The sequence below is a fragment of the Salvia hispanica genome, chromosome 1 (genome assembly GCF_029641045.1).
Source record: "Salvia hispanica isolate PSC_SH4W2 chromosome 1, Shi_PSC_v1, whole genome shotgun sequence".
NCBI lineage: Eukaryota > Viridiplantae > Streptophyta > Magnoliopsida > Lamiales > Lamiaceae > Salvia > Salvia hispanica.
Genome location: NC_142692.1, coordinates 46,317,419 through 46,341,486, shown reverse-complemented (window position 1 = coordinate 46,341,486; position 24,068 = coordinate 46,317,419). Strand labels below are relative to the sequence as shown.

The following is a 24,068-nucleotide window of genomic DNA, read 5'->3' as shown; positions in this document are numbered from 1 at the left end:
ATCACATCATCACGGAATAAAATTATAATTACAATCACAGGCATTTCGTCACATAAAATGATGCTCGAAACGATATATTAAAACTAAAGCTCTTGAAAGTATTTAGTTCGGAAGCCCACCTCGTTCAGTGAACACCTTACTTGTCTTCCTGCTCCATCCTCGAAAAGCGTGCGTGAATAGCCCAAGATTTAATTCAGCACATCCTTTACTCTCTCTTTTATCTCATCCTGCCCAAGGTATTTAAATTAATTCATTAGGCCCAAAATATTTAAATATAACAATGCCCAAAACTTCTTCAACGTTTCTTACCTTACGTGACCAGTGACCTCCCAAAATCAGAGAGCTCCAATTCCTCTTTTCTCTCCATCTAATCGACTCTCTCCAATTCCTCTTTTCTCTCTTTCGATTCTCATCTACAGTCATCACCTTGCAGCCGTTGCTGAGGTCGCTCACTGTCATCGCGTTCCAGCCGTGAGTTCATCGCCGTCACGGTCGGCCTTTGCTGCTGCAGCTCTCTTCTCCACGGCGCCGCTACCCGCTTGGTCTCTCCGTCGCCACTGCCTCCAAACTTGTCTCTTTCTCTCTCTCGGTCGAACGTAAGGCTGCACTTCCCTCGGTCATAATGCAGCGTCGTTGCTGTCACGGTGCATTGCAGCGCTGCTGTTCGCACCCGATGCCTGCACCATCATCCTCCTCATCTCCTCCTTCTCTCTCCGTCGAAAATCACGGCGGCTTCAGCGCCGTTTTCGTTATCCACTCACGCCGCTGCTCTGGCCCGCTCGGAGCCACACCGCCATCGCTATCCATCGTCGTTGCTGATCATTCAGCGCTGCCGCTGCTGTCCGGTAGATGCAGCGCCGCCTCTGTGTCTCCTTTTTCATCACTGTTCGGTCGAGGAACGCTACCGCCGGTGAGCGCCAGCCACTCTCCTCCATCTCACTCTCTTCTTCTCTCTTTTTCTCAAACTCTATCTCGCTCAATTTCGTTTCTCTCTCTGCACTCTATCTTTCTCAATTGTTTGAAACAAAATGAATATGGTATGAATGTGGTGTCAAAAAGTGTGAACGTGAGGGTGAGGAAGACGTGTTTATACTCTGTTCCATATTTTTAGAGGGTGCCGATTTTGTGGAAACAGATTTGTGAAATATAACGGCAGATTTAGGGTAAGCTAATTTGCAGAAAAATAATTAAGATGAATTGGGGCTCAAAAAGAATAAATGGGCTTCCTTAAGAAAAATAATTGGACTTGCAAAAGAATAATTGTATAAAGCCTTAATTGTAAAATCATTCTCTCGACAAAAGAAACAAAGGCGAATTTTTTTTTTCAAGTGCACAAACGACGTCCTTTCAAGAACAAATAAAAAGGGCGAAAAGGTTGGGGTGTTACATTGTCCCACTTCACTTTTATCATTTTTGGTAGTGGTCCCCGTATTCCACTAACTCATTCCTACTTACATTTTATTTTAAAACTAATACTTTAAAAGTAGGACTCACGTCCCACCAACTTTTTCAACTCACTCTCCATTAGATTTCTTAAAACCCGTGTCGGGTCAAAGTATCCCAAATTATCTGAAACGGAGGGAGTACTCTGTACGCATAGGTTGAATATATTTTATACTAATATCTTTGTCCATAAAAATTATACTATGTATCATTTCACAAAAAGAAAATGTAATGAAATGATAAAAAGTTTGATACAAAAACTAAGTTTTCCAGACAAGGATTCATCAAGCAATTGTAGAAGAGAATTTTGAATTTGAAGGTACAGAAAGAAAAAGTAGCAAGTAGTCGTAGTAACTCAGTTATACCATGTCAGGTCTTTGGGGAAGCAAAAGATTGTAGAACTTATCGTGCAAGAAGAAATGCTTCCCCTTGTTAACGACCGCCTTCTTCCATCCACGCCACCCGCCATTCACTATCTTCTTCAGGTCCTCGTTGCCTGTGTAGTGAGGGTCGAGTATGAGAAACGCACATTCTCCACTTGTTTCATTGTAGTCGACCCCCAATAGCGTATAAGCCAAAACCCCTCCTCCTGCAGATACGGTAATAGCTCAGAGCCGTATTCTTGTAACATCTAAATTATAATATACTTTAAATAATGAAGGAGAAGTGTTATATTGCTAACTCAATACTTAATTGCTAACTACAATTAAATAATAGCCCTTAGATATTCTGATCAAGGGTCTAGATCATCAGCCCCGAAATGTCAATACGATAAAAAAAAAACGCCAATAAGGGTATTAAGGTCAATTTACAACAAATTAGTTGTAACTAACTTTTGAAAAATATCACATAACTTTAGAACACATATAACATCTCTCGATTTAAATTATTTTACAACATATATTAAATTAAAAATAATTTCATAAGGATTCTAACAACTCACACTTGCATGTGTTCCGATGTCAAAATTTGAAAAAAAATATTGAACTTTTTTAATTTTTTCGTACAACAACAAATGTCAACATAGGATATAAAATATGTCAATATAATACATGTAGAATGTCATTCTTAAAGCAATGTGTTGGCGTTCTCAAAGCATTGTGTTGATATTTTCAAAACACTATATTAATATTTTCACGCAAAAACTTAATTTGATAATTTTTTTTTTATCTTTTTCAATTTAATTAATAAAAACAAAAATTACGCTATATTGAATATTCTATAGAAACTCAATGAATGACTGGTAATTAGGTGAGTCCATTAAAGTCTTTAAAAACTATAAAGCGTCTTGAGAAGCTATGAATATAATAAATACAAGCAGCCCCACAAAAAAAGAAACCATGTGCCTTAATTTTTCCTAACAAAGACTGAATATTATTATTCCAAACTGTCACAGAAAATTAATTTCAACACGTATGGTATATTTGAGATTTTTCAAGGAACCCCATCGTGTATATACCTTCTATGTTTTGAAATCGACGTTGACTCAATTTAATTAATACTCCTACATACTATAGCTTTCTTGATCGTCGAAACATGCCATATAATTGTAAGCAATAATTAGTTGACAAAGAAACATGTCAATTGTCAAGTGATAGTGGTAGCTTAGAACCATGTTTTGCTCCGGTGTTTGATAAAATGCCTCAAAGAAAATAGTACTATTTCATTACTCCCATCAAGATAGGAACATATGACACACATACATTGAGAAATATAGAAGAGAAAGCTCAACACTAGTCCTTATTCTCACACACAGAGACACACAAACACTAGACGTAGATGGACTTTGAGCAAAACAAAACGATGCGATAGTGAAATGCGGGCCATCACGGGATGGTAGAATCGAATTCCCAGGTGTTGACGTCGTGAACTGAGACGTAAGCACCGGTGGAGGAGGCGAGCCCGACTTGAACGCTGGGAGGGAGAATCTGGCTCAAGTCGTAGGCGAAAGTGACAGGGAAAGTCTGCGATCCATCAGTGACAGAGGCGCTGATTGCTTTGGTGGCGGAGACGTAGGAGACATTAAGAGTGAGCTCCTTCCCAACAAAGCTGATGGGGACCTGCGCCTTAGCCGAGGGTTTCCTGGACTCGATGTCGATTCCAAGGTTGACATAGTCCGGGTTGTCAGAGTAGGTGTCGAAGGCGATGGCGAACACGTGCGGTGATTTGGAGGTGGGAGGTTCAAAGAGGCCGAGGTTGCCGCCAATTTGGGAGGGGAAGTGGTGGCCATTGGGGACTATGAAGAAGGCGAGGCCGTCAGCCTGTGGGGAAGTGCTGTTGGGTCTGATGATGAATTTGACGGTGGAGGTGAAGTCGGCTGCGTGCCCGAAAGGGACGGTTTTGGAGTAGAGGACTCGCCCGGTGCTCCACTCCAGTGGAACGTCCTGGTCGTTGGTTTTGGTGAGGCGGAGGACGGGGGTCTCGCTCGGGTAGTGGGTGTCGACTTGGTAGATTAGGTCGGTCGGTTTGTCGGGCTTGTAGAAGTCGTAGCTGAAATGGGTGGTTTGGGGAGCCATGGCTATCTAGGGTTTCTTGCTTTTCAATGTTTGTGTTTTGGTGTGGTTGGAAACTAGCAAGGGTGGCTTGTATTTATACTAGTTTAGGGCATGCATGATTGCATATGTTTATTATTAGTAGTAATGAAAATGAAATCATCTTGTCGCCATCCGTTCATTTAATTTTGCTACGTGGCGTTTTGTGACTGGAAATTTGGATTTCTTAAATGCAGTATGAACTAAGAAATCCATGTATATTGAGACTTGAGCATATTTTATTTTGGTAATACGTATGATTGTATTGTTAAGGATGACCTAACATGTAATTGATGATCATATCTCCAAAAAAAAAGGCACACATATAATTAGTAACCACACATCCTTCCTTGATATATGCTACATGTTTTAAGTGGAGAGAGTAAAGTAAGAGAGAGAATTAAGTAGAGATAAAAGTGTATCTACATTTAGTGATGAGTCATCTTGGTTGAGACAAACTAAAAACTAAAAAGGAAAGTAGGTCATCTTTGGTAGGACGGAAGGAGTATTATTTATCGAGTTGAAGTCTAATGATATTATAAGTCAAACAACTCATTGTCCAACTCAAAAGCATATGTAATTTCACAAAAGCTCAATCATGTATAGACTGTAACGTACTCCCTCAGACCACTATTTCAAGATCCATTTGGATTTGGTGTGGATTTTAAGCAATCTGATTGAAAAGTGAGTGAAAATATATTCTTTTTTTCGCAATGAATTCGACTCCTATGGGATTCTATTAGTTATAGAATCCTGACCCTGATTGATTCGACTTTATAGCTCGGGAAAGAATCAAAGAATATTTGATAAACCTAACCTAATCAAAAATAAAGAAAGCAAAACAAAGATATATACAAAGATAAGGTCTCTATCAAGAACTAAAGTCTTTGTATCTCGCTTCGCCTCGTAGTCTTCCGTTTGGGACGCACTTTCTTGACTTCTGCATCGGCAGTCCTCTCGGTCGGATTGGTCGAACTATCGAGGTCCTACCGCATGGCTGTTAGATTGGGTGAAGTGTTCGCCATGTATGTCGAGGTCCTATCGCATTTATTCTTCATTTTCTATATCTATGACCACTAAAAAGCACTCCCTTCGTCCCTGAAAATTTGTCACATATTTCCATTTTCGTTCGTCTCATAGAATTTGTCACATTTCATTTTTTATCATTTTTTATAGTGGACCCTACAGTTCACTAAAAGTGGGACCCATATTAATTCCACTAACTTTTTCCACCATTTTTCTTTGCATCTCTTAAACCCATGTCTTTCCCTATTCTTAGGCGGGGTGAGCTTATTCAAAACTCTCTTCAACATGAAGATATAAAAACACGAGATCCACCATTCTACCAATTCCTCTACCACAAAGGAGTACTTCATGTAATTTAACATTACGCTATATATATGGTATCTAGTGTCTTACTACGAGTATATTAAAGACTAAAACTTAATTTTTGTTTTCTATCATTGAGTATTTAATTGATTTTCACATGGTTTGTTAAAATGAAATATATATTTAAACTTGGTTGTTACAAGTTGAAAAAGACTCCAATTTTATTTGTCATCCTATCTGATCTTATTAATTGTCATTTTCATAATTTCCTACGGTACATCTGTCCACACAAGACATTTATTAGACCATTGATATGAACATAACTCACCAAAGTAAAGGATTTTCTTAATTCACAATGGAAGAATATTAACTTCATATAGGCGACAATTACAAATCAAAGCCCTACGTACATTTATAGCATATCTATTCCTAACCATATACTAATAATTAATCATGCCATTCGATCTTGGCTTCATATGAGGAGATGCATAGTTCACAATCTAGGGGTGGCGAAACGGATTACCCGCTGATATCCGTACCCGATAAATCGGGTGCTCGTACCTGATTTTAGCCAAATTTGTTGTCCCAATACCCGCCCCCAACATATTGGGATTACCCAATACCCGTGGCGGATATCTCGTACGCGACCCGAAACCCTAATAGAAAATTTGAAAAACCCTAACATCCGATAATGTTCTCTAATAATTTACTGTATTAATATCTCGATGGTAAGCTTTGAATAGATTGAGAATAAAATCTATAGGTAGTTCCAGTGAGTTTTCAAATTGTATGTTCATTAAAATATAAAAATGTTTAAAAGAACATTTAGATTCTATAAAGTATTAAAAGATAGTATATGACTAATACTAATTAATACTCTCTCTGTCCACAAAAAATAAAAGAGTTGTCATTTTTGGTTGTCCATAAAAAATATAACACATCTAAAAAAAGAATGTTTTCAACAACTTCTCTCTTACTTTTTTTATTTTTTCCCTTATCTCTTACTAATAATATGGACGCCACATTCCACTAACACTACTTTTCTCTTACTTTTTTCCCTTCTCTTTTACTTTACCAATTCTACATTAAAACTCGTGTCATTCACAATATATCCTAATTTTTTATGGGTATTAACTAGATTAACAAGTATATGCGCTGGTAGTGGGTATAGCACATGGCTAATATTAATAATATCGGGTATTATCGGGATTAACGGGTATACCCGCTACCCGCAAACCTCTAAAAAAATTACCGGATCCTGCCATGTTTCCCGTTATCGTCAAGTAATGGGTCCCGATACCCAACGGGTATCGGGTCGAAATAGGAATTACCCATTACCCGCTACCCATTTTGCCACCCCTATCACAATCCCATATTACCCTCCGTCCCACAAAAGATGTCACACTTTCCTTTTTAGTTTGTCCCACAAAGATGTCACATTTCCTTTTTTGGAAAAAGTTCTCTCTCACATTAATATAAATATTACTATTTTCTCTTTCCACCTAACACACAAAACAAAACCTCCTAAAATCCCGTGCCATCCCACAAATGTGATATCTTTTGTGGGACGGAAGGAGTACAAATTAAGATCTTAATTAGACGTGTGCATCTCCTTACGAAGAGTTCCATGCTTGTGGACTGCTGCTCGAAATTTTTATAGCAATTTGTGAACTATAAAAGATCTCTTCAACGTGAAGATATAAAAACTACGACATCCACCATTCTACCGATTCCTCTACCATAAAGGAGTACTTCATATAATTTAACATTACCCTACATATATGGTATCTAGTGTCTTACGACGAGTATATTAAAGACTAAAACTTAATTTTGGGTTACGAGATCCACCATTCTACCGATTCCTCTACCATAAAGGAGTACTTCATACTCCCTCCGTCCCAAGATAAGTGACCTACTTCTTTTGGGCACGGGATTTAAGGAATGATATTTAAATAAGTTAAAGTGGAGAGTAAAGTATGAGAGAGGGAAAAATAGAGGAGAGAAAAGAGAATAAAGTATGTGGAGAATAAAGTAAGAGAGATGCCTTTTTGCTAAAAATGGAAATAGATCACTTATAGTGGGACACCCCAAAAAGGAATACAAGTCACTTATCTTGGGACGGAGGGAGTATAATTTAACATTAGAGCATCCACAATGGGGCGGACGATGCGACGGACGATGCATCGTCCGCCCTAAGCCCATTCCTTAGTCCGCGGACTATGCATCGTCCGCGGACTATGCACACATTTTTGCACAGTCCGGTCTATAGTCCGCCCCATTGCAGGGGGGACGGACTATAGGGTGGACTATGGACACATTTTTCTTTTTTTTTTCTTTTTTTTTATATTTTCTTCTATATATATCACCAATTTTTTTACTTCATTTCACACATTTCACTTTACTCTCTTCCCCATCTCAATTTCTCTTTAAATTCAATAATGAATTCGGACGATTTCCTTATTTGCAAGCATAAAATATAAAATATAAAAAATAAATACTGACAATAGGATATGCCTTTAATTTGTGGTGTTTTTATATTTTTATTCTTGCTAATTGATATATTTGCAAACATAAAAAATATGATTAATGAATTTTTGTAGTGTTTAAATATTCAAATAATAAGTAAAATGCTTAGGGCGGGGCTTAGGGCGGGCTATAGTCCACCTCATTGCAGGTGGAAGAGGCGGAGGATAAAATGCTGATGTGGCGGTGCATAGGGCGGGGCTTAGGACGTCGTATATTCCGCCCCATTGTGGATGCCCTTACCCTACATATATGGTATCTAGTGTCTTACTACGAGTATATTAAAGATTAAAACTTAATTTTGGGTTTTCAATCATTGAGTATTTAATTGATTTTCACATGGTTGTTAAAATAAAATATCTATTTAAATTTGGTTGTTACAAGTTGAAAAAGACTCCAACAAATCAAAGCCCTACGTACATTTGTAGCATATCTATTCCTAACTACTACTCCCAATGTAAATGATTTGGTTTATTAACCCATTACTGCTATTTAAAAAGTTTATAAACATGTCTGGTCATTGAGATAGACGAATTAATTTATTTTATTTAAACAAATATATCACGTAATTAAACGACTCCATTAAATTATTTATGTATTATATTTAATTGGATTCATCTAAATTATGCTATACTTTAAATAATGAAGGAGAACTGTTATATTGCTAACTCAATACTTAATTACTAACTATAATTAAATAATATTCTTTAGATATTCAAATCAAGTGCCTAGATCACCAGTCCCGAAATGTCAATACGATCAATAAAAAAACTTCAATAAGAGTATTAAGGTCAATTTACAACAAATTAGTTGTAACTTGTAACTAACTTTTGAAAAATATCACATAACTTTAAAACGCATATAACTTCCTCAATTTAAATTATTCTAAAACATATATCAAATTAAAGATAATTTCATAAGGATTCTAACAACTCACTTGTATATGTTCTGATATCAAAATTTAAAAAAAAATTCAAAAATTTTATTTTTTTTGTATAGCAACAAATGTCAATATATTATGTAAAATATGTCAATATAATACATATAGAATGTCATTCTTAAAGCAATATGTTGACATAAGCAATATGTTGATATTTTCAAAACACTGTCTATATTGATATTTTCACCCAAACACCTAATTCGATAAAAAAATTTATCTTTTTCAATTTAATTAATACAAACGAATATTGCGCTATATTGAATATAGTATTATATAGAAACTCAATGAATGTCTGGTAATTAGGTGTGTCAATTAAAGTCTTTAAAAACTAGAAAGCGTCTTAAGAAGCTATAATAAATACAAGCAGCCCAAAAAAAAAAACCATGTGCCTTTGCTTAATTTTTCCTAACAAAGCCCGAATATTCTTCCAAAATGTCACAGATAATTAATTTCAGTCCACATTTACTGTGGTTGCTGCCTTATCTAAAAATGCACCTCTCTTCACTAAATTACAATTTCAAAATGGTTAGAAAACTAAAAAATCTCCACAAACAATTTTTTTAAGGATTAAAAAATGTTCACATTAATGTTGATAAAGAGAGAATAATTTATACGCAATTACAAGAATATGTCGGTTGAAAATTTTTACCAGTACATGGGAGATATCATTTTTAATTTGTAGGAAACTAAATAATTAAATTACATAACTGAAAGTTATACAATTAGAGATAAACTATGCTAATATATATAGTGGAGTGATCAATTGCTAACTAATTAGCAATCCCAAACTAAGACTAAATCTTAGTCATTAGATTAGAAGATCTAGTGGTTGAAATAATGTCACATGGATTATATTTTTAATTAAGAAAATTAATAAATAAAATTAGAGGGTATTAATGTCAATTATCTCTCATTAAAATCATCCTAAAACTTTAAATTTACGTAACTCTCTCGATTTAAATTATTTTTTTGCAAAAAATATATCAAATTAAAGATAATTTTATAGGGATACCAACGAGATCTCAATTGCATATGTTCCGACGACTTTCAGATGATGAAATTTGATATTTTTTATTTTAGTTTTCGTAAATGTTGATAACCAGATTTTTATCAACAAACACATCAAAAAATCTCAATAAAACCATGTAAAAATATCAATAAATATGTGTTAATATTTTCTTATACTAATTTTGATATTCTTATGTCATATTGTTGATATTTGTAATACACTATGTTGATATAAAAAAATATTCACGAAAATTATCACATGATAACATAATGACGATATTACCTTTTGTTGATATTTTGTCTACTATTTATTGAGATTCGTAAGATTTAATCTCATTAACTCATTTTAAAATCTAAGGGGGAGATTTGGTCTTGATTTTATATTAGGGTGCTATAATCATTAAAATATGACCCAGTAGTATATATATATTACGTCATTATATTAAAAGGTTTAGACATCACCATACCACGTCACAATACATGATGTTGCATTTATTATCATCTCTTTTCTTTTTATCTTTGTCAAATCATAGATAAACAGTAGTGTTATCTTTTCGTATATCATAATCATCGAATAGATAATTAATAAGGTTGTTAGAATTTGTTTAAGAATATAACTATGTGCGATTGAATTGAGTATTCTTCCAGCAATTCTCAAAACTTTAAAGATATTGAATAGATCTATATAAATATTATTGTTCAAGGGTGTAAACAGTTGAAATATGGAATGTGAGCCATCCGTTGACATTTATATTAGAAACATTTAATTAGTCTAACTAAATTAATACAGTCCTTCTGAATTTCTTGCTTAGTTTATCATTATAAACTCAGAAAAGATTTATCTATATCTCGTCTTCTATTCTCTTCTCTATCCTTTCCTTTGCCTCCCTTACGTCATGATGAAGAACTTTGAATTCTTCTAGGCTCTAGCCATAACATTCATAACAAAAGCGGATTTTGGGGAAAGATAAAATGTGGAAAAAATATGTGAAAAATGTGGGAGACCTTTGAGGTGGCCAAGATCTATAGCCTTTCATCTTAGGTAACCCCCAAATGCATTAAGAGATAATTTTGATTGCAAGGTGATAAGTCGTATTCTAAGCCTTGGTTACTGGTCAGTATGTCGTGAAATGCATGTACTATCTGCAAAACAGTTGCTCAAGTCGGATTAAGGGATCCAAGTCAGTAGGAGACGATTCAGGTGACGCAAGTGAAAAGAGCGCTAGAAGGGTGCAATACTGACCAGGATGCATGCCAGAGAAAAGGCTCGAGATGGAGAAGAAGGATAGCTGGGTTGATCATTAACAAGGGCAGAAAAGTCAAATCGTGAAGTAATTCAACCCTAAAAGCAAGGGCAAGCCTCCCTATAAAAGAAGCCACTTGGAGAGAGAAAAAGAGTTCGGTTCGGAGTTCGCAACCTCTCGATTCTCACACACACTTAGTAGAATTCTCTCTAGAAGATCAGTCCTTCAGCATTGTCCAATCTCTCATTCCTCGCCACAGCTATGGTCACTTGACGTCCAAGAGTCTGCCGGAGAAGTCATCAATCTACCGTTCCAGCCAGTTTGTCGTAGTAGTATAGCAGTATCACCGCCCGGAGTGGCAAAACAATCATTATTTGCTTTCTAGTTTAATTTTTACCTGCTTACTTCGTTGGATCTGTTGCAAACATTTATCTTTGTTGCCTTTTGAAGTACTTAGTGAAGATCCAAACGTTTAAGTTATGAAAATACTATTCCAAATGTCTCTTTGGTTTGAGTTTGCTTCATTCTGCCTAGGAAAGTTAGATTTAGTTATCGCCTTTAATTTCTAAGTGCGTGCATGTATTTTCTTTCGAGTAGGCTAGATCTGTAGTTGTTAATCGAAATTTGTAGTTATGTCTTAGTTTGAGTTTTCGTGCATGAGTTTCATGTTCGTGATCACCACCTTGCATGTTAGTCAGTAGAAGTAGTCTGCAATTTCAGCTGTTCATCTTAAGTTAAGCATTTTAATCAATGGATCTTGAGTTTGAAATTATGAATCTGAGTTTAGTCATGGAATTTGTGTTCATATGATTTATGTTAATGCTTGGTGAAGAAGAAAACGTCAAAATCAACTTTAGCCTTGGACCACTTTTACTTTTTAAGTTACTTTTGCTTTTGTCCCCCACTTTTTCAGTTGTACCTTCCAGACCTGTCAGAAAGCCAACCAGCCACCAGATATACCTTGTTATCTAAATTTCCCCTTTTAGTAACTGTCTACTTTTCGTATACCTCTGAGACACTTTGTCCCCTATTTTCACGAACACAACCACATGCCTGTTATTTTCACGCCTACTAGTCAGTAAAGTACCACCTTTATTTCTCGCCTAGGTAAAATCTCAACCCAACCGTGGTAGCTAACCAAAAACACCCAGGAATGTCACCACAGTATCCGAACGTGTCCATCCTTGTGGGATTCGACCCTTACCTCCATTATACTAATCAGTAGAAGTGGGTTGAGGAATAATTGTTTGATACCAGGTTCCGGTCATCGTGCCAACGGCTCAGCTAGGTCGGGAATCTCATCCTGATCAGTTGGATACATACGTTGACCGAGAGAAAACCTGCACTTTCACAAGGCCTTTCAAGTGCTTTCTCTAGCCTATAAATAGGCTTGATCTTGGAGTGGAGAATACACCAACAAAAAGCATTCTCTCTTCTCTCTAGTTTTCTACATCATAGTACCATTGCATAGCTCGATTCTCGGAACTTCATCAAGTTCGCCGGTGCCTAGCGGGTTTGAGGTGCTTCTACACGCTAGGAGGAAGTCGTTTTATCTTTGGGGACAATACGCCATTCCGTGAGCACTAGCCGGGGCGTAATTTGTCTTGCGGAAAGAGGGCTTCCCTCGACTCGACTTATAGTTCGGTTTGTTTTATTATTTCCGTTGTAATTTTCATTCCACTTATTGTTATTATCTTTATTCGATTGTAATAGTTAGAGTACCGCCTGTAACGGCTTGGGAATTTTATCCCTTTATTTCTAACAATCGCAAGACAAATTATTGTACTCTTCTAAGACACCGGATTATACCAATTGAAGTTGGAGGAAACATGAGCTCCAAAGCTGGAATGAAGAAACGAACAGTCGCAATGTCGATGCGCAATGAAGTGGTTAATTCCTTGAGATCTATTTTCTTCAGAATTGTGTTTATCGTTTGTCATTTGACAAGCAAGACCAATTTAGACTTGGTAGTAATAATTGGGATGCATGTGGTGTTGAATATACCAATGCACATATGGTTCAATATAATTGTGTACTTATTGATGGAGACAATATTTTGCAAATTATTTGAACGTGTTGTTATAAACAACAAAGATCACGAGGTGGTCGCAATGGTCTCCGACGTGGACCATGGTAATAATCCAAATGAATGATTTGTTGATACGGGTGCCACATGTCATGTGTGCTCCGAGAGAAGCATTTTTTCTACTTACAAATATGTTGGAGGTAGAAAAGTACACATGGGAAACCAAGCCTCTTCTGAGGTAGTTGGTGTGGGTAATGTGTTCCATAAACTAGGATCTGGAAAGGTTCTTATCCTTAAGGATGTGCTGCATGTCCCAGACATCCGAAATAATTTGGTGTTAGGCTCACTTCTAGTAAATCATGGATTTCACTAGAATTTGAGTGTGAAAAGGTTATATTGACCAAGAATGGAAAATTCATAGGTGAAGGCCACCTAGTGAATGGGCTTTTTCAGCTAAATGTTATTCACTGTGGAAAAGGAATATGCAATAAGGAAGATGACACATCCTCTTATTTGCTTGAGAGCTCTGATTTATGGCATAATAGATTGGGACATGTAAATCTAAATGCTATAAAAAGATTAGTAAATCTTAATTTACTAAAAGTTGATAAGTTTAACTCACAAGAAAGATGTGAAGTGTGTGTTGAAGCCAAAATGGCCAAGCTGCCGTTCCATTCGGTAGAGCGGAGCACAATACCTCTTGAGTTGATCCATACAGACGTATGTGATTTGAAATTTGTGCAAACAAGAGGTAGTAAAAATTATTTCATCACATTTATAGATGATTGCACAAGGTATTGTTACCTTTACTTATTAAGGAGGAAAGATGAGGCAATTGAAGCGTTTAAAGACTTCAAAAAAGAAGCCGAAAATCAACTTAATTGTCGAATTAAGTGTGTTCGAAGTGATAGAGGTGATGAATATGTGGCGTCGTTTGCAGAATTATGTCATGCGAGTGGTACAATTCACCAAACCACAGCTCCATATTCTCCTCAATTGAATGGTGTTGCTCAACGCAAAAATCGAACACTGAAAGAGATTGATGAATGCTCTGTTGATTAATTCAGGTTTACCCCAGAACATGTGGGGGGAGGCTGTGTTAACGGCAAATTATATCCTGAATAAGATTCCACTAAAAAGTAGGGATGTGACTCCATATGAGTTGTGGAAAGGCAAGAAACCTTCGTACTCATACCTCAAAGTGTGGGGGTGCTTAGCGAAGGTAGAAGTGCCACCTCCGAAGCAAGTTGCAATAGGCCCTAAAACAATTGATTGCATCTTTATTGGCCATGCACTTAATAGTAGTGCCTATCGTTTCCTAGTCCATAAGTCAGCTGTGCCTGGCGTGGCTGAAGGAACAATGATTGAGTCCAGGAATGCTATATTCTTTGAGAATGTTTACCCTTGCAAGAGGCAGGAGGATCGTTCTAGTGAAAGAATGTAGAACCAAGACGTGGTAAAAGAGTTAAAGTTGCTAAGACATTTGGTCCCGACTTCATAACTTTTATGTTGGATGACGAACCAAAGTCGTTGGCAGAAGCATTGTCTGCCCCAGATGCGCCATTCTGGCAAGAAGCGATCAATAGTGAAATTGAATCAATTATGAGAAATAACACGTGGATGTTAGTAGATTTGCCAGAAGAATGTAAAACCTTAGGGTGCAAGTCGATCCTGAGAAGGAAATATAAAACTGATGGTACTATTGAAAAGTACAAAGCTCGCCTAGTTGTGAAAGGCTTTAAGCAGCAAGAAGGATATGACTTCTTCGACACGTATTCACCCGTTACAAGAATCACTTCCATTCGGGTGCTTCTTGCAATTGCTGCTTTGCACAATCTTGAAATTCACCAAATGGATGTGAAAACTGCATTTCTGAATGGTGAATTAGATGAAGAAATTTATATGGAGCAACCTGAAGGGTTTGTAGTACCTGGCCAAGAGAGGAAGGTATGCAAACTAGTGAGGTCTCTATATGGACTAAAACAAGCGTCTTTGCAATGGCACTTGAAGTTTGACAATGTGATGTTGTCAAATGGGTTCACTATCAACGAGTGTGATAAGTGTGTTTACATTAAGAACACAAATAATGGGTTCGTTATTGTGTGTCTTTATGTGGATGATATGTTGATTATGTGCAGCAATAGTGCCATTATCAAGGAGACCAAAAATATGTTGAATAGAAATTTCGACATGAAAGACATGGGTCTAGCTAATGTGATTCTCGGAATCAAGATTAAAAGGAATCATGAGGGAATTGCACTGTCACAATCTCATTACATTGAGAAAGTGCTTAAAAAGTTTCACTCCTTTGACTGTGAGCCAGCTAAGACTCCATTGGAACCCAATGTGCATTTGAGTAAGCACACGGGAGAGCCTGTTCAAGAAGAATACGCAAGGATCATAGGGTGTTTGATGTTTATCACAAACTGCACCCGATCAGATCTTGCGTGTACGGTGAATAAGCTGAGCCGATATGCGAGCAACCCAAGCAAGGAACATTGGAAAGCTCTGCGTAGGGTTTTGAGATACGGGTTTTGAGATACATGAAATATACTCTTAACTTTGAGCTGCAATACACAAGATATCCCCAAGTACTTGAAGGGCACTGTGATGCAAATTGGATCTCTGATTCAAAAGACTCGTTCTCGACGAGTGGGTATGTGTTCACCGTGGGGGGTGGAGCTGTTTCGTGGAAGTCAACGAAATATACATGTATAGCTAGATCCACCATGGAATCTGAGTTTATCGCTTTAGACAAAGCAGGGGAAGAAGTCGAGTGGCTTAGAAACTTCTTAGAAGATATTCCATGTTTGAAGAAGTTAGTGCCGACAGTAGTGATACACTGTGATAGCCAAGCGGCTATAGGGAGAGCACATAGTGGCTTATACAATGGTAAGTCTTGACACATTCGTCGGCGACATAATACTGTGAGGCAGTTGATCACAAGTGGTGTTATCGCAGTTGACTATGTAAGGTCAGTGGATAACTTAGCGGATCCGTTAACCAAAAGTTTAAACCGTGATCAAATGCATAAATTGCTAAAAGGAATGGGACTGAAAACCACATTTTAAAAGATGATTATAGTGGTAACCCAACTATACGATTGGAGATCCCATGGGCTTGGTTCAATGGGAAAACAAAGCTATATGACTCTAGTTGTAACACTCGGAAGATATTTTATCTTCGCCCATTCTTTTGAAAGCATTGAGTATTGTAACCTGCATGTGGTAAGAGACTAAGTTTTGACTTTTAATGATTCTTAGAAGCCTCGAGGAGGTGGGTATTGCAGGATACCTGGAAAAGAATCACCTATGTAAGTGAAGAAGTGTGGGCCGCTTCAACATGTGAATCACTTATGAATCCAAAGTGGTGTTCCATGGCCAATAAAGGACACAAACGTGAGAACTGATGAGTTTGTAAATAGTATTGTGTCAATATTATTGTCTCGGTATACACCAAGGAGGAATGGTTCAAGGCATCAGTCCACCAGGCCGCCGGTATGCCCGATAATATTGACTATGGAAAGTTCAAAGCCCCAAGCTACCATTCCAAATGCAATATTGTTTCTCGAGGATTGAGCAAAGAGTCTACATGCATGCATACACGTCTTGTGTTGGTTGAGCTTGCAGTGCTCTAACCAATGTGGGGGATTGTGGAAAAAACATGTGAAAAATGTATTAAGAGATAACTTTTGAGGTGGCCAAGACCTATGGCCTTTCATCTTAGGTAACCCCCAAATGCATTAAGAGATAATTTTGATTGCAAGGCCTTTCAAGTGCTTTCTCTAGCCTATAAATAGGCTTGATCTTGAAGTGGAGAATACACCAACAAAAAGCATTCTCTCTTCTCTCTAGTTCTCTACGTCATAGTAGCATTGCATAGCTCGATTCTCGGGTGTACACAGTTGACAAATTGAATGTAAGCCATCTGTTGACATTTTGTAGCATTTGCCATCCTCTAACGTTGTTGAGAGAGGGATTACAAGGAGTTATATCTATCTGATATGAAAGCCCACTGCAAACCAAAAACGGCCTGGACATAGCCGAGCCTCAACATGAACACACGACCAGCCCAAGCCTTACCGAAGATCAGCCATCACGAGCAGCGACCCCTAAGCCAGTAGGACTTCTTATGTGCCCTGCTTTATATTGATCACCTTTAGTTTATATTATCTTGGTCGTGTCTTTTATATTGACGAAGAAATAAATTAATTATCTTGGCCGTGTCTCCACAATTTTCAAAAAACCCTAACCTTCAAACAATGGTTTGTTGTGACAATTTCGTTCGCTTTCCAACTCCTTGTTTGAGCATAACATAATCCCTTATGAGCACCACCTCCTTACTCTTCCAAGAGAAATTCAAAACTTGGCAACGAGAAAGAGAAGCAAAACCTTATTTTGAATGCTAAGGTTTTCATCGATGAAAGAGGGAATCATGATGAGAAAACAATACTCCTTCCGTCCCAATAAATATGCAACATTTGTTTTCCGGCACAGGATTTTATGCAGCGGTGTTTTTGTGAGTTAATGAAGAGAGAGTAGAGTAAGAGAGATGAAAAAGTAGAGAGAGTGTTGTTTCTATTTTAGGAAACGTTTCATTTCATTGGGACAACCTAAAAAGGAAAACGTTTCATTTCTAATGGGACAGAGGGAGTATGTTATAGCCCAATGGTATTTCTCTAATTAAATGGAATCCTCAATTTATCAAAATTCTATATAGTCCTATGGAGTTCCACTCTCTTGATGCGACTCGGGAAAGAATCGATACATAAATATTTGGTTGTAAAATTTTTTAAACATAATTCATCTTCACTCTATATTCTAATAAATCTATTCGTTCATTTTTTTTCCTATGTCGATTATGTTACCTTTTGTATCTCATGTTTATATTGCTCATCCTCTAACTATGTATACCTGTCTTAGGGGAATGTTATATTGCTAACTCAATACCTATTTGCTAAGTACAACTAAATAATAGCCATTAGATATTCAAATTAAGGGCCTAGATCATCAACCAAGAAATATCAATACGATCAACAAAAAACGTCAATAAAGCCATAAGATTAATTCCATAAAATATCAATAGGGGTATTAATGTAAATTAACTACATGTTTAGTTATAACTAACTTTTAAAAGAAATCCCAAAACTTTAAATTCATATAACATATATCAAATTAAAGATAATTTTATTAGGATTCCAACGATATCATATATGCATATGTTCCGACGTCAAAATTTGAAAAAAAATTCGAAATATTTTCAATTTTTTCGTAAAGCAGAAATGTCAACATATTATATAAAATATGTCAATATAATACATGTAGAATGTCAATATAAGCAATGGGTTAACATTCTTAAAGCATCGTGTTGACATTCTCAAAGCATTGTGTTGATATTTCCGAAACACTATATTGACATTTTCATCTAAAACCCTAATTTGGCGTTTTTTTCTTATCTTTTTTGATTTTATTAATAAAAACGAAAATTACACGTGGCAAATTGTAGACCACACGTTTTCTAAAATCCTATGGCCTTAAATTAGTTGCAGTTAGCAATTAAATGATGAGTTAGCAATTGATCACTCCCCACCTGTCTTATTACCCATCTTTTTCTCTGCATATAAATCTAGTTTCTATTACTCATCCTATAATTATTTGTCTCTCGCAGCCCCTGCTGCTAATGATGCGGCTACTTCCGGCAGCGATTATCCCAAAAATACTAGACAACTGATAACAATAGTTTGGGCCCCCTTCGTCAAGATCATGGCTCCTTTACTGACTACATGCACGATATCCATATACTGATTTTTAATCCTCTCTATTTTCCTTACTAAAAACACATGACCATTGTCGAAAGTTGCTTTAATTGTAAATACGGAAGGTTAAGAGATTGTTGTTTGTATCAGCACAAGAAGTACCGGCTAGCAAGCTAAATATTCAATGGAAACTATAAATTGTTAGGTAATGCATCCTTACCGAGCACGTGCGTGCGGACCACATCTTCTTCTCGATATCTTTTAAACGATATTAGTTTGTTAAACCTATGAATATGATACGCTCGGATTTTGCACTCTTTTAAGGCAATTATTTGGTTCGTTTTAAGTGTAAAAGTTGCATTACATGTCTATTATTTGCATATTTTATCTATTTTGACGTGTTTTGTAAGAAATGTGAAAAATAGAGCCTTAAAATACAATAAAAACTCGAAGATGGAAATCTTGAGTTTATGAGCCAGCCATCGGTCCGCTGCAGTCTTGCCGGAGACCCCTACCCCTGTAGCGGCCCGCTTCAGAAAATAGAGCTGAGAAGAACAACACGCCCATCGACCATTGGAGATGCGCAACGACCGCTGATTGAGAGACAAGAGCTACGGAATGCTTGCCAGCCGCCGCTGAACAAAGTGCAGCGGTCCGCTAGAAAAACGTGGCGAATATAATTTTCTTATTTTCTCTCCAAGACTTATCATGCTGAAGATTTGCCATATTATTATTGCACATGAGTTGGAGGCTATAAATACCCCTCAAGCTTCATCAAAGGAACCTTTTGCTACACATTTTCCAGAGCATAATATTTGAGAGTTCCTTCCACTGTTTATCATTGCTTAAGTTGTTTGAAGAGTGGATTAAAGAGAAGATCAAGACTAAAAAAGTTCAACCTTTGGATTTTATCGTTATAGTTCTTATGTTTTCTAAGTTTTCCCTACAAACCATGGGTTCAAATTATTCCATTATGTGTAACAGAATTCATAGAATTCTAGGATTGTGTTAGTAACGGCGATTTAATATTCGTTTTGTTCATTACTTCGCTTCTATTCTAAGTGTTGGATAATGCTTCATGTTTGACTGACACATTAAATGATAATTTATTAACTTGCAACATAATCGTGAGAGGAGGTTTGCTTGTTAGAATAGCTTAGTTGATGCTACAGTTAGTTCCCCTTAAAACAGTTGAGACGAAGACAGTCGAAGAAAAAGTGGATGGAGCAGCCTTGTGGAACTAGGATAGAGATATAGCGCGGTTTTTTAAGAAAGAAGGGGTCTCATCAAATTTATGGCACAGTAAGAACAAAAAAGAGTGCCCGTATCCACTAGTTGATACTTTTTGCCAACAATGAAATATTGATAATTTTGTTCAAATTAAAGGTTTTTAAGTAGGAATTTTTCATAAAGTCTGTAAATAGTACTACTATTTATGAGTTGTAATTTTGATAGGATGATAGTTTAGGTGGATTGAGGGTGTGTTGTGAAGATGATGGAGTATATAGTTTGATGATGAGTGTTGTGACAAATTAAAAGGTAGGAGGAAATATAAGATGTGGATTAGTGAAAATGGAGTTAGGAATAGAAATGTGAAAAGAGAGCTAGAAACACACAGTAGTACACATATAATAGATTGATATATATAGGAAACACATAGTAGATGGTTTCATACAATCCTGCTCTTTTCCTCTATGAAACGTTTGTAGATGGTTTCTATTCATAGGAATAAAGAAATATATAACCAAAAAAACCCTTAGTGAGTAGTAACTTGCTGCAGAACAGGGTTTTCGAGCCGGGAAAAGGTGCAAGCGTAGCATGTTGGAAATCAGTTAGGGGGTATTTACTTTGAATATTGGGATGAATAGATAAATTAATCTAAGCTAATTCACCATTTACTTTGATGGACTGATTAATTATGAGCTTGCTTGACCATCTTATCCAATAAATACTCAATCCTATGTTTCATCAATCTATCTTCTCACTGGGCAGTTAATGGCTTGTTGAATATCCATTGCTACACCTTAGTACCACTTGAACCTTTTCCCATCTCGCAAAACTAATTCTGCAATAAGAGAGCTTTCGTAGGAAAATACAAACAACTTGGAGTGTGTATGAAGTATACACCAATTATCCAAGTTGAGCCAAAGAACATGAGTGTTACCATATGAGCACTGTATATGAGCTAAAGAGTACCATGCGAAAGTAACTATGTGAGGGGACATCAATGGAAGTATAGTGTTGTTGCTTGAACCATGAAACAATTGTTTGCAGAGAGCGGTAAGCACAACCCCAGCCCTGCCATGTTAATTACTATTGCTAATTAAAATGAATATATTAATTAAGCAGAATAATAATCCGAGATGACTCAACGAATCCATTTGAAAGTGACCAAAATCATATAGAGGCCATAGTTTCACCTTCAACGGGTTAGTCGTTTGGAGCACTTATAGTTAAAGAACATAGTTGCCTTACAATGAACTGTAGATAGAGCATATATTAAATAATTCCATTTTATAGGTAAAAGGAAACATAATTAACAGTCACTAACAACCTCATTTGCCCCAATTTCAATAGTTCAAGAATCTGCACAAACCATAGATTTGAAATAAGGGCTAAATTGTTCCCTGTTCAATATTTTATGGTGTCTAAATAATCCTTATTAATGAATACCCCATTCAAACAGCAATAATAAGCAAAAAATAGTAACAAGCGTGAAGATGTGTTACCGAATCATCAAATCCATCTTGAAGGTAATGATAATATTCATAGGAACCCTGGATAAAGAGACATGGCCACCAGATACTGCAAGTTCATTGTGATTAGGGCACGTCAGCACCAAGAAGGCAGAGCAAATTATAATCAAGCGATGGAAAGAAACGCAACGAGCAAATGTAAGGTTCCTAAAATTTTACCTCCACTGCTTGGAATACCATGATGAACATCTTTTAGCAAAGAGGAGCCCGCTATAACAATGATATTGATGTTAAACAAACTTCGGTAGAAAGAAAGAAAAGTCTCACCAAGTACTTAAAGTTATATGATGAAATTATGTATACCCTTTGGATTTGATGAAATTATGTATACCATGATGAAATTATGTCTCACCAAGTAACGACGATTTAATATTCGTTTTGTTCATTACTTCGCTTCTATTCTAAGTGTTGGATAATGCTTCATGTTTGACTGACACATTAAATGATAATTTATTAACTTGCAACATAATCGTGAGAGGAGGTTTGCTTGTTAGAATAGCTTAGTTGACGCTACAGTTAGTTCCCCTTAAAACAGTTGAGACGAAGACAGTCGAAGAAAAAGTGGATGGAGCAGCCTTGTGGAACTAGGATAGAGATATAGCGCGGTTTTTTAAGAAAGAAGGGCAGAGATCAGAAATGTCTGTCTCATCAAATTTATGGCATAGTAAGAACAAAAAAGAGTGCTCGTATCCACTAGTTGATACTTTTTGCCAACAATGAAATATTGATAATTTTGTTGAAATTAAAGGTTTTTAAGTAGGAATTTTTCATAAAGTCTGTAAATAGTACTACTATTTATGAGTTGTAATTTTGATAGGATGATAGTTTAGGTGGATTGAGGGTGTGTTGTGAAGATGATGGAGTATATAGTTTGATGATGAGTGTTGTGACAAATTAAAGGGTAGGAGGAAATATAAGATGTGGATTAGTGAAAATGGAGTTAGGAATAGAAATGTGAAAAGAGAGCTAGAAACACACAGTAGTACACATATAATAGATTGATATATATAGGAAACACATAGTAGTACATAATAGATTGATATATTATAGATTGATATATATAGGAAACACACACACACACGTACAGAAATTAAAATGATACATGCTCGATCACTAGTCCTTATTTTGATGGCACACAGCATAGCACAACACAACACAAAACAACACAACACTGGAAGTGGACATTGAGCAAGATGGAGAATCTAGGCGGTAGAGGTGAAAGACCAGGAATTAACGTCGTGAAGAGCGACATAATCACCGGTGGAGGAGGCGAGGCCGACTACAACTGAGGGAGGAAGTAGGTGGCTCAAGTCATGCTCACAGCTGACCGGATAAGTCTCATTGTCGTCAGTGGCGGAGATGCTGATAACATGGGTGGATGAGTCGTAGGAGATGCTAAGAGTCAAGTCCTTTCCGATAAACGAGGCGGGAACCTGGACGGACTCCACCGGTTCCTCCCTTGACTGGATATAGATCCCGAGGGTTATGTAACCCGGGTTCCTAGGGTAGATGTCGAATCCGGCAGCAAAGACGTGTGAGGTTTTTCCCCACTTCTCGAAGATTCCGAGGTTGCCTCCGTGAGGCTCCTTGGGGTAGGCATGGCCGTGGGGGACTATGAAGAAGACAAGCCCGTCCGCGTGGTATGAGCTATTCGTACCTGGTGTGATGTTGAATTTTATTGTGGTGTCGAACTCGGCTGCATGACTGAATGCAACCGGTTTCGAGTACACCACTCTCCCGCTGCTATTCTGCAGCGGAATATCGTGATCGTCAGTTTTCGTCAAGCGGAGGACTGCTGTCTCCTTCGGGAAGTGGGCGTCGCCGTGGAATATTATATCCTTTTTGCCTTGCGTTTCATAGAAGTCTAGGTCGAACTTGGTGGATTTCGGCGCCATCACTCCTATTTATTTTTCTTTTGCTTTTGCTTTTGCTTTTGATGCACCATGCAACCCTTCATCTCTTCTATTTATAACATCACAGCTAGCTAATTAAAACATCATTTATTTAATTTTATTCCACTCAATTGGTTGTTAGAATAAATTTAAGTTCTAGAGTTGTTACATGTAAAACTTTGTAATACTATCTAGCTACTACGTAATCCATCATACTATTTTATTTGTCATATCATTACTTATTATCATCAAGCTAGGTTAAGTACAATTCTCTCTCCACTCTTTGTGCGTACGATCGCCTTGAGTAATTAACAAATATTCTTTGACGTTCCACTGAACTGTGAAAAAATGTTACAAATACGAACCATATGCATGAAATCGATGTTGATCTTGGATTCCACAACGCCAGGGTTCGAAGGAATACAACTATTCGACGAGTGATCAGCCATGAACGACTTGGATAAGTAGATCAGTAGTGCAAGACATTGAAGAACGTCATTACTCTCTAGGTTTTGTGTCTTAGGTATCAAGATCTTAGTTATGTTTTATCTTAAATATCAAAAAGTTTACTGTACTCTTACTTGTTTCTTGTTGGCCACAAGATGGATAATACACCTTCAT

At 36.8% G+C, this 24,068-nt stretch overlaps 2 protein-coding genes and 1 long non-coding RNA gene across 3 annotated transcripts; all 3 read right to left on the bottom strand.

The window, feature by feature from the left end:
• Positions 1-3,269: 3,269 nt before the first annotated feature.
• On the bottom strand, positions 3,270-3,959 carry LOC148933957 (bark agglutinin I polypeptide B-like). The gene has a single exon (XM_089062111.1). It carries the CDS (start codon positions 3,957-3,959, stop codon positions 3,270-3,272), a length of 690 nt encoding a protein of 229 aa, XP_088918237.1.
• A 16,713-nt stretch (positions 3,960-20,672) lies between these two features.
• Positions 20,673-21,764, bottom strand: LOC125198072 (uncharacterized). Its single transcript, XR_007172343.2, has 3 exons — positions 21,715-21,764; positions 21,529-21,604; positions 20,673-21,097 (listed from the first exon to the last, which is right to left on the bottom strand). It is a non-coding gene; the product is annotated as an uncharacterized LOC125198072 (long non-coding RNA).
• Positions 21,765-22,757: 993 nt separating this feature from the next.
• On the bottom strand, positions 22,758-23,450 carry LOC125198074 (lectin-like). Its single transcript, XM_048096523.2, has one exon. The coding sequence runs from the start codon at positions 23,448-23,450 to the stop codon at positions 22,758-22,760; it is 693 nt and encodes a 230-aa protein (XP_047952480.2).
• Between the last annotated feature and the right edge of the window lie 618 nt (positions 23,451-24,068).

Excerpts from the sequence above, each read along its gene's own strand:
- LOC148933957 (XM_089062111.1), bottom strand. The coding sequence starts at position 3,959 with ATGGCTCCCCAAACCACCCATTTCAGCTACGACTTCTACAAGCCCGAC.
- LOC125198074 (XM_048096523.2), bottom strand. The coding sequence starts at position 23,450 with ATGGCGCCGAAATCCACCAAGTTCGACCTAGACTTCTATGAAACGCAA.